Below are 16,320 nucleotides of genomic sequence, written 5' to 3' on the forward strand. Positions count from 1 at the left end.
ATCACGATTTATAATTAGTCACAATTTTTTTTTTATTTTTAGTCACAAGTTTAGTTATGACTAAAAGTAAGATTTTTTGTAATTACTTGAAAAATGAGGCCTCGTAAGAGTACGAAGCTCTCACGGATTGCTCTTAGTATTGAAAGAAATGATCATGGTGAAAGACATCATAAAGTAACAATAAACTTTAGAAGAATTCCTACAACAGAATTTTAGCATCAAGAACTTGTATACCAAAATGTTTGGACTCGATTGAGTCAACACAAGCATAGGAATAGAGTTTATTGGGATGGGGCTGTAACTACATATACAGTACAAGCAATAGTACATAGAGTAAAAAAAATGACATTTTCAGTGGAATTTTGACTATTATTCTAGCAAAAGTGAGTCACCAAGTAATTATTGGTCTGAGTGATAAAAGTTTGGTGGATGTATATGTTCTTTGTTTTAGCAATGAATTCTGATTTAGCCTCCAAAAAAAGTCTACTTGTTAAGTATTTTTAGGTATATATATACTGCAAGAAATTCTATTCTTTACATAAGAGTAAAAAAAAACAGTAATATTTAGATACAAACATTGTCATTAATGTAGTTATTATTGTTGCTAAAAACACTAACTAATTTAGTTAGTGTTGCTTAAAGTACTAAATTAGTTATAACAAATTAGTTAGTGTTGCTAAAATACTAATTACTAATTTAGTTAGTGTTGCTAAAAACATTAAGGTCCGATTTAACTTAACTTCTATAAGTTTTTTTTTTTTTAGTTTTTAAAATTAAAAAAAAAAATCATTCTAAGGATGTTTGGATAAAAAATAAAAAATCATTTTTTTAATTTAAAAGTCATTTTGGAAGAAGCTAGGATTTATAGCTTTTCGAAAAAGACTTTCGAGAAGCTATTTTTAAATTAAAATAATTACAAAAGATACTTTTTGAAAAACACTTTTTCATTTAAAAAAATCTACAAATAATAGTTATGTAAACAGTAAAAATAAGTCAAAAATTATACTTATTATATGATACTTCTAGCTATAAGCAAAAGTAAAAATTTAACCAAATAAGACCTTAATTAGTTATTGTTGCTCAATTAGTTTTTTTTTTTTTTTTTAGTAAATCAGTAAAGAGTTTTATTGTAAATAGAATACTTTACACTTGAATACAATTCAAGGCGCATAATGAATTGTACCTAAACTATCCAACCAACCAATCAATATCTATGAAACTAGCTTTCTTTCTTTGAAAATGAGAAAGCGTTATACGAATTTCTTTTTGAATTCTATTTACAATAAAATGTACAGTATAAACTTGGTTATTCCAAAGGTCATTGTTCCTAGCCTCCCAAATATTGTAGACCAAAGCATTCAAAACGGTTGTGTAGACTCCACGTCTACATCTCAATCTTCTACAATTTTTCACCCAAATCAGACAACCATCTAAATCATTTTGATGGGTATTTAAACCAGCCTAATCACAAACCTTCACAAGAATTTGTGTACAGTACCTATACCTAAAGAAGAGATGGTGATGTGTCTCCAACTCCTCATCACAAAATAAACAATTACCATTAGTGTCAGTGATTAAGTCAAACTTAAATAAACGATTCATGGTTTGGAGTCTCTTCCAACAAGCTAACCAAGTAATAAATTTTTGTTTTGGAGCACTTAGCCTATCCCAAATGAAGAAAAACCATTTCTTCGTCGTGTTGTTCCTTGGCCAAAGCTTGGAATAAATATTTACAATGCTAAAATGTAAGCTAGTGAACTCCCTCAAAGCCATTTTGCTTCTAATCAAATTCTTAGTCATCACAATTTTTCTCCAATACAAACCGTAGGTTTATGGAGCTTCATAACTCCACCAATCTTGGTTTCAATGTACACAAAGTGCACCCAACGAATTCAAATATTATCTTTTTTAGTGGCAATGTCCCACACATATTTACTAAGGGCACCCACATTCCACTGCCCTATGTCTCTAAAGCTAAGACCTCTCTTCCTTTAAGGTTGGCAAATATATTGCATGGCCGTGAAAAATTATCATCACACTTTCCAAAGAAATTAAAGACCTGTAAATGCTATTAATTTTTTCAAGAATGTATTTGGGCAAAATTATAATTTGGGACAATATGTGTGAATAGCCATCAAAACAGTATTAATCAAGATACACTTGCCTACATAAAAAATATGCTTCGAACTCCAAACTCTGATTCGAGCTTCCATTTTTTCAATTATTGAATCACACTCAGCTTTAGAAATTCAGAATGTACAAATCGAAAAACCCAAATATTTAAAAGGAAAACTACTAAGAGTGAAACCAAAACTATCAATAATAACTAGCTTGCACATCAGAGTTAGACATACCAGAACAGCAAATGGCAATTTTATTTGTATTAGCTTGTAGGCCCGAAGTATCTGGGAAGCGCTTGAAAGCTCTTAGCAACAACATATAGTAAATTAGTTGCTAAATGAGTTAGTGTTGCTAAAAATACACTAAATTAGTTATAACAAATTGTATTCGGTAACTTTGATTAGCCATAAATAGTAACTTTCTTAACTAAATTATTGTGAAAATTAAAGTTTAATTAATTGATCAAACAATAATATTACAACTTCATCTACTAAAATTCTTATATTAAACCAAATTAATTAGATAGCCTACTCAAATAGTCAAGGGGCAATTTATTATAAATTAAAGTACACGTAGAGGATTTAATATATTAGGACCACCCAATATAGTTAATTAGAGTCATTAATATTGGGTGCCTTTAATTTATAGACCATATAGAAGATTTGAAGTAAGATGTTGCTAATCAATAATTAATAATAATACATAGGCTTTAGGTATCTACAATGTAATGGTAGCTGTAATTTGAGCCACTTATTAACCCTCTAAATCTAATCATGGGTGGGTAAACCTCCAAAAGCTACCAATAGCAATAATAATCTAATTAACTTCTCATGTTTTTCCTAGTTAATTATTACAAGCATTATTATGACCACAAGATCATCTAAATCAAATATTCACAAGATCATCTCATATAGCATTATGTAGGGAAAAAAAAAAAACTTCTCCCACATCTGTAAAAATCATTGCAATCTTTGACTATTTGGCAAATATGGTAAAATTTGTAAGACTTCATTAGATTTCTGTTAATTAATTAACAATTTTTTTTTTTCAAAAACTTAACAATTTTACCTTCGAATCATCATCAATATCATATTTGCACCCCCCCCCCCCCCCAAAAAAAAAAAACACTTTTATTACTGCATGCCATTTATGTTTTAAGGATTTATCCCCCGAATTATGACCCTTAAGTTTTGCTCCCGAACTTTCTCTGTTGCGAATAATTTTTTCTTGAACTACAAAAATCATTGCAAATGTCACCCTACAGTTGTATTCTATTCTGGTGATTTATTTAAACAACTTGTTGACATAGCACTAACATATAACATTAATCTAGCACAATTCATGAGTCTAGATAAAAGTGAATACATAATTAGTGGTTTAATGATATATTCTGAGAGTATGTATGTACATTCTTAGAACTATTGTTTCTATGTTTAATGTCAATAAACTAGATTTTAAGTAGCTTAAAGTACGTATTAAATAAATCCTTGTACGTACTACAATTATACATGTAACTCATAGCCACACAAGCAAATTGTTATAAAAATTGAGATGAATATAACTGGAAGGGGATATTAACAATGATTTGCATAGTTTGGATGTGATTATTCCAAGTGAGAAAAGTTCAAGGGTCAAAACTCTGCAAAGAATATTATACTTCATAGTTCAAGTGGCAAAAATTTTATTTATTCTTATTTTAATAAAGGTAACCGTAATAAAAATTTAGAAGACAAAATAAGATAGTTGTCGTAATTTGGGGATAAAATTGTTAATTATTAATGAAAATCTCATTTTTAACAAACTATAATAGTTCAGATATTGCGTATGATATTTTTTGGCCAAAGTTAAGTGGACAATATTCCTTTTTATTATTATTATTATTATTATTATTATTATTATTATTATTATTATTATTATTATTTGTTAGAGTTTGACTCAAATTATTTATTTTTTAATTTATTTATCTATATTTGTAAATATTGGGGTATCAACCCAAGTCCCACATTAAAAGAATAGGCAAGAGTTTCCTTGGATAGTATTCGACCTACTCCATTAGTATGGAGCCTTTTGGGAAGGTTTCCAAAAATAAAACCGTGAGGGGTTAGACCCAAAACGAACAATATTATATACTAATGTTGGAGTCAAGGTGAGGTAGGGGCTCGACAAGGTGGAAGAACAGGGCCCAAAAAGTGGTATAAGAGCCACATGTTTAGGAGTGTTGGGATAGTGGGCTGCATTTGCAATGTGTGGGAGAAGCCCTTAATGTGATGACCTCACGATTGAAGATCTATATAGTGTCTTGTATCAAAAATCTATCTGATATTGAGGTAATTAGGTGGTGCGTTCCGTTGATGATTACGGTGGTACAAGATGGAGATCGGTGTTAGGACCTGTGTAGAAAGTTTTCCTGACAAAGGTGATGGTCAGGCGACGATGTTCCCTTGGTGATAGTGGCGGCTTTCGCTAGAGGGGAGGCCACGAGTATGTGGTCCTTGGTTTGAGGGGAGGATTGTTGGGGTATCAACCCAAGTCCCACATTGGAAGAATAGGCAAGAGTTTCCTTAGATATAAGTATTCCACAGACTCCATTAGTATATGATGCCTTGTGAAGGTGCCCAAAAATAAAATCGTGAAGAACGGGGCCCAACAGTAAAGTTGTAATTTCTTTTTGGGTAATTATTAATTGTGAGAAAAGAAAAGTCTTGGTAGCCAAGTTTTGATGAGTCTTCTTAAGGAAGTTTTGGAATATCTTTGTCCCCAAGTTGTCTTGATGCCCAAGTTTTGTAACTTTATAAATATATATTTTGTGTGTGAGAGAGGTGTGTGTGTGGAGAAAAATAGTGAGTTGTGAAAAGAGAAGTGTATGTGAGTTTGTTGTGCGGTGAGAGTGAGGAAGAAGCAAAAAAGGGTGTATTGAGATTTGGGTGGAGAGATTGAGATAGAGAGTAAATGTAATTTTGAAGTGATAAGTGAGATATATCTCTCTTTGTGGGTTTGGTGGTTTTACCAAATTGAGTAAATTGTTTTGCTTCGTTTTTTTATTATTTCACTGCGCTTGAAGTTTATCTTTTTTCCCAACAAGTGGTATCAGAGTCAAGATTCAGATCTACACAGGAAACTTCAAAGATGGTGTCTTTCATAAAATTTGAGATGTTTTGATGGGAATTATTAATTGTGGGAAAAAGAAAGTCTGCTTGGTGGCCATATTTTGATGAATCTTCTTAAGAAAGTTTTGGAATATCTCAGTCCCCAAGGTTTTTTGATGCCCATGTTTTGTAACTTTATAAATATATATTTTTTGTGTGAGAGAGGTGTGTGTGTAGAGAAAAATAGTGAGTTGTGAAAAGAGAAGTGTATGTAAGTTTGTTGTGTGGTGAGAGTGAGGAAGAAGCAAATAGTGTATTGGGATTTGGATAGAGAGATTGAGATAGAGAGTAAATATAATTTTGAAGTGATAAGTGAAATATACCTCTTTTTGCGAGTTTAATAATTTTACCAAACTGAGTTAATTATTTTGCTTCGTTTCTTTATTATTTTGCTGCGCTTGAAATTTATTGTTTTTCCCATTATTATTATTATTATTATTATTATTATTATTATTATTATTATTATTATTATTTTAATTTGGTGAATATGTAAGACATTACAAACAAATTTCTCACTAGTATCTAAGAATCATTTACAAATATGAAACACCCTTGATCCACTTTACTAACTCCTCTAAAAAGATTACAATAAATCTGTTATATACATCTTTGGCATTTTTGTTCTCAAAAAAAAAAATCTTTGCCATTTTTGGCAAATTTGATAAATAAGGGCATTTTTGGCAGCAAATTTTCATGTAAAGAATAAATGCTAGTGCATCTCATGACTACTAGCACACAATAAGCAATGACAATAATTATGAGATTTCATATTAAAATTAATTGGTAATGAGTGTTGTAGTCATAGCTCGAAAAGCCTCAGCCATTTCAGCCGCCTCTGCTCCAAGGATCGCGAAGTCAAAATCTGGAATCTTGGAAAGAGTTGTGTATATGTAGTCAGAGACTGCTTGGTCATACTGCTTCTTTCCATTCTCCTTCTCGGCCTCCAAGTCGCGAGACATCTCCTCAATCTTCGTCTAAGAGTTTTTGGCTTCAAGTTCGACTTGCTCCTTAGACTTTTGGAGTTCCTCGAGCTCTTTGTCTTTAGTAGTCGCATCTTGCTTCAGTTTCTTGACGTTCTCCTAAAGCTGGACGATCTGCTTCTTCAAAAGCTCGACCTCCTTGGAACCAGCAACGAACACCCTCGAAAACAATAGTGATGAACTGTGAAGCCAATTCTGCAGAGAGAGGCATAAGTTCCTTAGTAGGAGTCCTGTTGACCTTTGATATGAACTCATCGCCCACAAACTTCTCTTGGAAATTAAGGATGTCGCGAGCCCGAATGGCCAGGTCAATCATGACTTTCTTCCCCTTGCCTTGCGAAGGCTTAGCTAGCTTCTTGGATGTATCCGCGGCAGGGATAACCACGACGTCGCTCTTCCTCTTCTGGGGAACGACATGTAATATCCAGTTTATTTTTATTATTATTATTATTATCATTATTATTATTATTATTATTATTGTTGTTGTTGTTGTTGTTGTTGTTGTTGTTGTTGTTGTTGTTGTTGTTGTGCGTGTGTGATTAGAAAAAAAAATGATATATATATATATATTAAATAGTGAGATAAATAAATAGTGAAGCATTAGATTAGTTAGTTAGTTTAAAATTTAAAATTTAAATTTAAATCAGCATAATTTTATCTGATTAGTTAGATATTTATTTTTAAATTTAAACCTATTATACGATATGTTATATACGTATATACTCTATAACCCTAGCAGCCAGATAGTATCGTATTCCCTTATTCTCACCATCTCTCAATTTCTTTTTTTATTCTCTCTATTGAACCAAATCAATTGTTTTAATCTTAAGAGCTTCGGGGTTAGCAATCAACCGATCATCGTTCCGTGTCTTCGAAATCTTCAGGTAAAATTCGTACTTTTTTTTATTTTCGTTTTCAGAGAAATAGGCTTTCATAAAACTATCATATCTCTCTCCCCATAGGTCCGTTTTCAGTGATCTAGGTACCGTTTTAAAGATAATTTAATGATCTATATTTTCTATGAAGAAACTCTTTCCTAATTCTGAATATTTCGATGTCAAAAAATTCATGTTTTACAGACTGTCGATTTACAGTTTTTTTTTAAAATTTCTTTTCGATATTGCCTTAGTAAAAGTGTCATATCTCTCTCGATATCTATTATTTTCAAGCGATTCTTGTACTGTTAGAAAGATAATTCAATAATCCATATTTTCTTTGAAGAAACCTTTCCCTAGTTCGGAGTTCTTACCAGTCAAAAGTTAGGATCTTTACTCGGTTATGGTATTTCGTTTTAAGTTTCGTTTCAGAAAAAGTGTCTTCAGTAAAAATTCAATATCTCTCTCAATTTCGATCCATTTTAAAAGATCTTTATCTCGTTTTAAAGCTTAGGAAAATAGCTACATTTTTTATGAAGAAAGTATTGTCTAGATCAGGGTGTAACTATTTTTAAAACATTTATTTTTAGGCTGTATTCAGAAATCGGCGTGATCCAGGATTTTAAAGAAACTGTTTTGAGAAAACATGCATAACTCCTAGATTATAGCTCCGATTTTGATGATCTTTATACCGTTAGAAAGGTCTTTCAATTAACTAAAAACTTTGTGAACAGTAGGACTTCTAATTCAAACGTTTTATATGTCAAATTCTAGGTTAAACTTGCTGTACAGTGAGAGTAATAAATATATTGAGTTTATCGGTGGACTAAGGGTTTCACTAATTGTTATAGGGCCTAGAAGGTATCGTAAGAGTTAATTACAGCGGAGTTGAGGTAAGGAAAAATAATGATACTTTATACTTGCTTTTTATATGGTTTGAGTATCTAGTATGACTGCTTGAATAAATTGTATTGAAACTGTGGAATGTGATAGTTTCGGTGAAATAGTGTTTTATCGATGAATTGTATATGGTTGTTTAATCATGTTCCAGGTACTTGGAAGTGGTTGGAAACCACACATGTATGGTGATGTGGTAAGTGAGGCAGTGTACGTAAGGGTGCACTGGTTATTGGTACTGCGTTCTGGTTAAGAACGTAAGACACTCAGTTTGTATGGAAGGCTGAGTGTGATTGTGAGTGTGAGTGTGTGGTATTTCAGTATTTGTGTGGCTGCCTCTATTTATACTTATGATTAGGTTGTTGTATGTTTGATGTATATGTTTGTGCTATGATGTGTGAATGCTGGTACATAGTATTGTGTTTTTCCTTACTGGGCTTTGCAGCTCACCCCTTATTTACCCCCTATGTGCGTATAAGTAAGCCTGTAAGCTTTCGGTGACAAGTTGAGTCCGCGGCATGGGGTGTATCTCGTGTGATCATGTAACTGCGTGTGGTCTTGGCCATCTTCCGCTGAAAGTTTTTTTTTAATTTATTAAACTTATCGAGGATGTTGTCGTTTAAATTTTCTATTACTTTTCCCTAAGTGGTAATACTTTATTTTCAACTGGGTACCCATGTTTTGAAAAGTGTTTTTTTTTAAATAAAGGCAACATTAGTATCTTAACGCCAGTTTATTTATGGCATCTTATTTTACGTAAGTAAGGGCGTTACAAATGGTACCAGAGCCACAGTTACATTGATCTTGAATTCACGCGACATACACACCATCGCTGCAAATGATCAACTTGTCATCAAGTATGTATGCTTTATATATGTTATGTCTTATATGTTAAATTTGGTTTAGTCTTTATCTTTTAATTTTCCTTTAGTTAGCTAGAAGTTTAGGGTATGTTAATCGAAACAATTAACTGATTCTTCGGAGTTAGAATTTTAGTATAACTCAAACAATTTTCTTATTAGTGTAATTTTTTTTTTATGAGTGAAGATTATTTATTTATTTATTTATTTTACATGGTGAATTGTTGCTTGATGATTTACGTTTTTTTTTAGTTTATATAATTTAGTGTATAGATATTTCCTTTTTGAGCGAGATACATCTTTGGTTATTTTTCTTATCGATACCATCTCCTTTCTTTTGAAGAACAAGTTAAGGGATTTGATGGAAAACGGTGAACCCAGAAGATCAACCCGCTTGAATGAAAGAGCGGCTGTAAGAGACCGAGCTAGAGGTCGAGGGCGAGGATGTGCTCGCGGTCGAGGCAGGGGAAACCAGCATGTCCCTGCCGAGGCGGTGATCCAGGAGAATCAAAATGCCCCTGTAAATGGACAGCAACCAGGTCAAGGTGGGGGTAACCACGAAGTCCCTGCTGGGGTAGTTGGTCAAGAACACCAAAATGCCCCTGTAGTGGTGCCACCACAACAAGAAGATTTGGCGCAAGAAGTTGCTCGTCTCAAGGAAGAAATTAGGAAGCGAGATGAAGAGGCTCTCAACCGTCAGGAACAACCCAATCAAGGACAACATCAATTTTTGCCGGTGCAATACATGCCTGTGCCGGAGGGTCGATGGGAACCAATATATGAAAGGTTCCGCAAGCAACACCCACCAAATTTTGAAGGGGGCTCAGATCCAATGGAAGCTGAGGAATGGTTAAGAACAGTGGAAGGTATTGTTGAGTACATGCGGCTCGGTAACGGAGATAGTGTAGCTTGTGCTGCTAGTTTATTGAAAAAGGATGCCCGCATCTGGTGGGATGTTATTAAACAAACACGGGATGTGGCCGCAATGACCTGGGCTGACTTTGTACAAGTTTTTAACAAAAAATACTACAGTGAAGCAATACGCTCAGCTAGAGTTAATGAGTTCACAAACTTGAGGCAGGGTAAGTCTACAGTTACAGAGTATGCTCGCCAATTTGACAGATTAGCAAAGTTTGCCACAGATCTGGTTCCTACTGAGTTTCTGAGGATTCATCGTTTTACTGAAGGGCTCGACTCCCGAATAAGTCGGGACATAGCGATGTCAGGAGTAAGGGCAACCACGTATGCTGAGGTACTAGAAAAAGCCCTAGAAGCTGAGTTGTGTGAAAGTCGTATACAGAAAGACAATACAGCAAGGTGGGAGGCCAGAAAGGCCAGTAATGGAGGTGGTGATAACAAAAGAAAACTGCCAACTAACCAACACAACGAAGCCGACAAGAGAAACAAGATAGGGTCCAATAACTACAAAGGGAAGAAGCCATATGTGGAGTACCCGCTATGCCCAACATGTGGTCGTAAGCATCCGGGAGAATGTCGACTGAAAGGCAAGACTTGTTACAAGTGTGGGCAACCAGGCCACTATAAGAAGGACTGTCCACAAAAAGGTGATCAACTCAAGGATGACAAACTTGTCCCAGCTCGAGTATTTGCACTAACCAGAGGGGAGGCTGAGACTAGTAACACTGTGGTTGCAGGTCAGATTTCTATCTCTGAAAAACTATGTACTGTTTTATTTGATTCTGGAGCTACGCACTCATTTATTGCTTTAAAGATGATAGATAAGTTAGAACTACCGTATGTAAACTTTAGTTATAAGTTCATGACGGAGTTGCCCTCGGGCGAGGTTATGATATCATCTAGAGGAGTGCGGGATGCGCCAATAAGGATTGCAGACAAGGAACTTAGTGGAGATCTGATAGAGCTGGAGATGAGGGATTACGATCTTATCTTGGGTATGGATTGGCTATCACGACATGGAGCAACAATAGACTGCCGAAAGAGGACAGTGACTTTCACCCCTGAATCTGGAGAGGCATTCATATTTGAAGGAATCAAAGTCAAGTCAAGCTTACCGCTAGTTACAGCCCTAAAGGCACAAAAGATGATACGTGCGGGATGTCAAGCATACTTGGCCAGCATAGTAGACAAGTCCAGAGAAACCACCCTCAAGCCAGAGAATGTCCACATAGTATGTGAATTCCAAGAAGTTTTTCCGGAAGACCTACCAGGGCTACCCCCAGATAGAGAGATAGAATTTGTGATTGAGTTAGCGCTAGGCACAACACCAATCTCGAGGGCTCCATACCGCATGGCTCCCAATGAATTGAAGGAATTGAAGGCTCAACTACAAGATCTTTTAGACAAGGGATTCATTAGACCAAGTTACTCACCTTGGGGTGCGCCAGTGTTGTTCGTCAAGAAGAAGGACGGTAGTATGCGGATGTGTATAGACTATCGAGAGCTGAACAAAGTGACTATAAAGAACAAGTATCCCTTGCCTCGCATCGATGATTTGTTTGATCAGTTACAAGGGGCGATCGTCTTTTCAAAGATCGACTTGAGATCTGGGTACCACCAATTGAAAGTCCGAGAGGAAGATATAGCAAAGACGGCATTTCGAACACGGTATGGGCATTATGAATTTCTAGTGATGTCATTTGGGTTAACCAATGCCCCAGCAGCCTTCATGGATTTAATGAATAGAGTATTCAAGGAATATCTTGACAAGTTTGTGGTGGTATTCATTGATGACATACTCATTTATTCAAGGACAATGGAAGAGCATGAGGAGCACTTAAGGCTAACTCTAAGTAGACTCAAAGAGCACCAATTGTACGCCAAATTCAAAAAGTGTGAGTTCTGGTTGGAGAAAGTGGCGTTTCTAGGCCATATAGTGTCCAAAGATGGGGTAGAGGTGGACCCTGCGAAAATTGAAGCAGTGAAGAGCTGGCCAAAACCAAAAACCGCAAGTGAGGTTCGGAGTTTTCTCGGACTAGCTGGATATTATAGGAGATTCGTTGAAGGGTTCTCAAAAATAGCCACACCATTGACGAATTTGACTCGAAAGCAACAAAAATTTGCATGGACAGATAAATGTGAGGAAAGCTTTCAGACATTGAAAGATAAACTCATAACAGCACCCGTCCTGTGTGTTCCAACTAACAAAGACAAATTTGTAGTATATTGCGACGCATCAAAGCAAGGGCTCTACCGTGTGTTGATGCAGAATGAGAAGGTGGTAGCCTATGCCTCTAGGCAGCTAAAGGAGTATGAGACAAGGTACCCAACTCATGACTTAGAGTTGGCAAAGCGGGGTCTTTGCATTGAAAATGCGGAGGCACTACCTCTATGGAGAGAAGTGTGAAATATACACAGATCACAAAAGCCTAAAATACTTCTTTACGCAGAAAGAGCTCAACATGAGACAGAGGCGGTGGTTGGAACTGGTAAAAGATTACGATTGTGAGATACTGTACCATCCTGGAAAGGCTAATGTAGTGGCGGATGCACTTAGCAGACGCAACTATGCAAGCTTATCAATGTTAAGGGCATTAAAAGTGCCGTTGCAACAGGAAATCGAGAGATCTGGAATAGAGTTAGTAACAGGAAAGCTAGCTAACCTCACAATTGAATCAAATTTATTAGAGAATATCAAAGAAGAACAAGCCCAAGATGAGTTTTTAATCAAGAAGCGGGTCGAACTACAAAATGGGAAAGCCGGGGACTTCTCAGTTAATGAAGAGGGTATTCTACTATACAAGACAAGGGTGTGTGTACCTAAGGAAGCGGAGTTGCAATCAAAAATCTTACAAGAGGCGCACACTACACCCTATTCTTTACACCCAGGATCAACCAAAATGTACAATGATCTGAAAGGTAGGTATTGGTGGCCGGGAATGAAAAATGATATAGCAGAATTTGTAGCAAAATGTCTTACCTGCCCAAGTTAAGGCCGAACACCGCAGACTGCAGTGGCTGTTGCAATCTCTTGATATTCCTGAGTGGAAATGGGAAGATATTGCTATGGATTTTGTGACAGTGGTTACCGAAGAACGGAAACAACAGGATTCCATCTCGGGTGATTATCGACGGACTCACTAAATCAGACATTTTCTCGCCCGTGCGCACTAATTACAACGCGCAGCAATATGCCGAACCGTATGTAAAAGAAATTGTAAGGCTACACGAGTCCCAAAGACCATTGTATACGATAGAGGTTCGTTTTTACTTCTAAGTTTTGGGAAAGTGTGCAAAGTGCTTTGGGCACAAAACTGAAGTTGAGTACAGCATTCCACCCTCAAACTGATGGACAATCAGAACGAACTATTCAAATACTAGAAGACATGCTACGAGCTTGTGCGTTGGATTTCCCAAGTAACTGGAGCAACTATTTGCCACTAATGGAGTTCTCGTACAACAATAGCTATCAATCTACAATAGGGATGGCACCCTATGAAATGTTGTATGGGAGGAAGTGTCGATCACCACTACACTGGGATGAGGTTGGCGAAAAGCGATACTTAGGCCCAGACCTAGTAAGAGAGGCCACTGAAGCGGTAGAAAAGATTCGAAATAGAATGGTAACTGCACAAAGCCGCCAGAAAAGTTATGCCGACGCAAAGAGACGGAATGTGGAATTTGCAGTGGGTGATAAAGTGTTCCTTCGAGTGTCACCTATGAAAGGGGTTATGCGTTTTGGAAAGCGAGGAAAGCTAAGTCCAAGATTTATAGGTCCTTTTGAGATATTGGACGAGTGGGACAGTAGCTTATCGATCGGCATTGCCACCGCATTAGCTGAGACGCATAATGTGTTCCATATTTCTATGCTACGAAAATACGTGTCGGATCCATCACACGTGCTGAACTATGAAAGAATGGAGCTAAAGCAGGACTTGAGTTATGAAGTGCGACCAGTTCGCATTATAGAGAGAGGAACGAAGGAGTTAAGGTCCAAAAGTATTCCTCTAGTAAAAGTTACGTGGAGCAACCGTTCGAAAGGGAGGCAACGTGGGAAATGGAGGGAGACATGAAAGAACAAAGACTCCCGAACTTTTTGGTAAGTCTAATTTCGAGGACGAAATTTCCTTTAAGGAGGGTAGAATGTAATATCCAGTTTATTTTTATTATTATTATTATTATCATTATTATTATTATTATTATTTTTGTTGTTGTTGTTGTTGTTGTTGTTGTTGTTGTTGTTGTTGTTGTGCGTGTGTGATTAGAAAAAAAATGATATATATATATTAAATAGTGAGATAAATAAATAGTGAAGCATTAGATTAGTTAGTTAGTTTAAAATTTAAAATTTAAATTTAAATCAGCATAATTTTATCTGATTAGTTAGATATTTATTTTTAAATTTAAACCTATTATACGATATGTTATATACGTATATACTCTATAACCCTAGCAGCCAGATAGTATCGTATTCCCTTATTCTCACCATCTCTCAATTTCTTTTTTTATTCTCTCTATTGAACCAAATCAATTGTTTTAATCTTAAGAGCTTCGGGGTTAGCAATCAACCGATCATCGTTCCGTGTCTTCGAAATCTTCAGGTAAAATTCGTACTTTTTTTTATTTTCGTTTTCAGAGAAATAGGCTTTCATAAAACTATCATATCTCTCTCCCCATAGGTCCGTTTTCAGTGATCTAGGTACCGTTTTAAAGATAATTTAATGATCTATATTTTTTATGAAGAAACTCTTTCCTAATTCTGAATATTTCGATGTCAAAAAATTCATGTTTTACAGACTGTCGATTTACAGTTTTTTTTTAAAATTTCTTTTCGATATTGCCTTAGTAAAAGTGTCATATCTCTCTCGATATCTATTATTTTCAAGCGATTCTTGTACTGTTAGAAAGATAATTCAATAATCCATATTTTCTTTGAAGAAACCTTTCCCTAGTTCGGAGTTCTTACCAGTCAAAAGTTAGGATCTTTACTCGGTTATGGTATTTCGTTTTAAGTTTCGTTTCAGAAAAAGTGTCTTCAGTAAAAATTCAATATCTCTCTCAATTTCGATCCATTTTAAAAGATCTTTATCTCGTTTTAAAGCTTAGGAAAATAGCTACATTTTTTATGAAGAAAGTATTGTCTAGATCAGGGTGTAACTATTTTTAAAACATTTATTTTTAGGCTGTATTCAGAAATCGGCGTGATCCAGGATTTTAAAGAAACTGTTTTGAGAAAACATGCATAACTCCTAGATTATAGCTCCGATTTTGATGATCTTTATACCGTTAGAAAGGTCTTTCAATTAACTAAAAACTTTGTGAACAGTAGGACTTCTAATTCAAACGTTTTATATGTCAAATTCTAGGTTAAACTTGCTGTACAGTGAGAGTAATAAATATATTGAGTTTATCGGTGGACTAAGGGTTTCACTAATTGTTATAGGGCCTAGAAGGTATCGTAAGAGTTAATTACAGCGGAGTTGAGGTAAGGAAAAATAATGATACTTTATACTTGCTTTTTATATGGTTTGAGTATCTAGTATGACTGCTTGAATAAATTGTATTGAAACTGTGGAATGTGATAGTTTCGGTGAAATAGTGTTTTATCGATGAATTGTATATGGTTGTTTAATCATGTTCCAGGTACTTGGAAGTGGTTGGAAACCACACATGTATGGTGATGTGGTAAGTGAGGCAGTGTACGTAAGGGTGCACTGGTTATTGGTACTGCGTTCTGGTTAAGAACGTAAGACACTCCAGATTTGTATGGAAGCTGGAGTGTGATTGTGAGTGTGAGTGTGTGGTATTTCAGTATTTGTGTGGCTGCCTCTATTTATACTTATGATTAGGTTGTTGTATGTTTGATGTATATGTTTGTGCTATGATGTGTGAATGCTGGTACATAGTATTGTGTTTTTCCTTACTGGGCTTTGCAGCTCACCCCTTATTTACCCCCTATGTGCAGATAAGTAAGCCTGTAAGCTTTCGGTGACAAGTTGAGTCTGGGCAGCATGGGGTGTATCTCGTGTGATCATGTAACTGCGTGTGGTCTTGGCCATCTTCCGCTGAAAGTTTTTTTTTTAATTTATTAAACTTATCGAGGATGTTGTCGTTTAAATTTTCTATTACTTTTCCCTAAGTGGTAATACTTTATTTTCAACTGGGTACCCATGTTTTGAAAAGTGTTTTTTTTTAAATAAAGGCAACATTAGTATCTTAACGCCAGTTTATTTATGGCATCTTATTTTACGTAAGTAAGGGCGTTACACGACAAGAGAGGTCGTCGCTGTTCCAGTCTTCGGCTTGGAGTTGAGCACAGGAGCTTGCTTCAGGAAAGTCATTTCTGTGAGGACAAGAAAAGATAAGTTAAAATATAAACAATAACTCATATATATACCACATATATGCGATGTGTTACCTGATGTTGGTCGAGAGGTCTGTTTAGAAAGACGCTTGTCTATCTTTTCATTTTGTTTCTCAGATGGTTCCTTGTATACTGGCTCCCGATGAAGCCTGGCGTTCT

The 16,320-nt window shown here is 35.6% G+C and overlaps 1 protein-coding gene and 1 long non-coding RNA gene across 2 annotated transcripts; both read left to right on the forward strand.

Annotated features, from left to right (window-relative positions):
• Nucleotides 1-6,767: 6,767 nt before the first annotated feature.
• Nucleotides 6,768-12,204, forward strand: LOC133038078 (uncharacterized). The gene is made up of 3 exons (XM_061116124.1): nucleotides 6,768-7,131; nucleotides 7,974-8,015; nucleotides 9,223-12,204. The coding sequence occupies exons 1-3, from the start codon at nucleotides 6,952-6,954 to the stop codon at nucleotides 12,202-12,204; spliced, it is 3,204 nt and encodes a 1,067-aa protein (XP_060972107.1). The 5' UTR covers nucleotides 6,768-6,951.
• A 1,847-nt stretch (nucleotides 12,205-14,051) lies between these two features.
• Nucleotides 14,052-16,022, forward strand: LOC133037761 (uncharacterized). Its single transcript, XR_009687766.1, has 2 exons — nucleotides 14,052-14,398; nucleotides 15,241-16,022. It is a non-coding gene; the product is annotated as an uncharacterized LOC133037761 (long non-coding RNA).
• The last annotated feature ends 298 nt before the right edge of the window (nucleotides 16,023-16,320 follow it).

The sequence above is a fragment of the Cannabis sativa genome, chromosome 5 (genome assembly GCF_029168945.1).
Source record: "Cannabis sativa cultivar Pink pepper isolate KNU-18-1 chromosome 5, ASM2916894v1, whole genome shotgun sequence".
Taxonomy (NCBI): Eukaryota; Viridiplantae; Streptophyta; class Magnoliopsida; order Rosales; family Cannabaceae; genus Cannabis; species Cannabis sativa.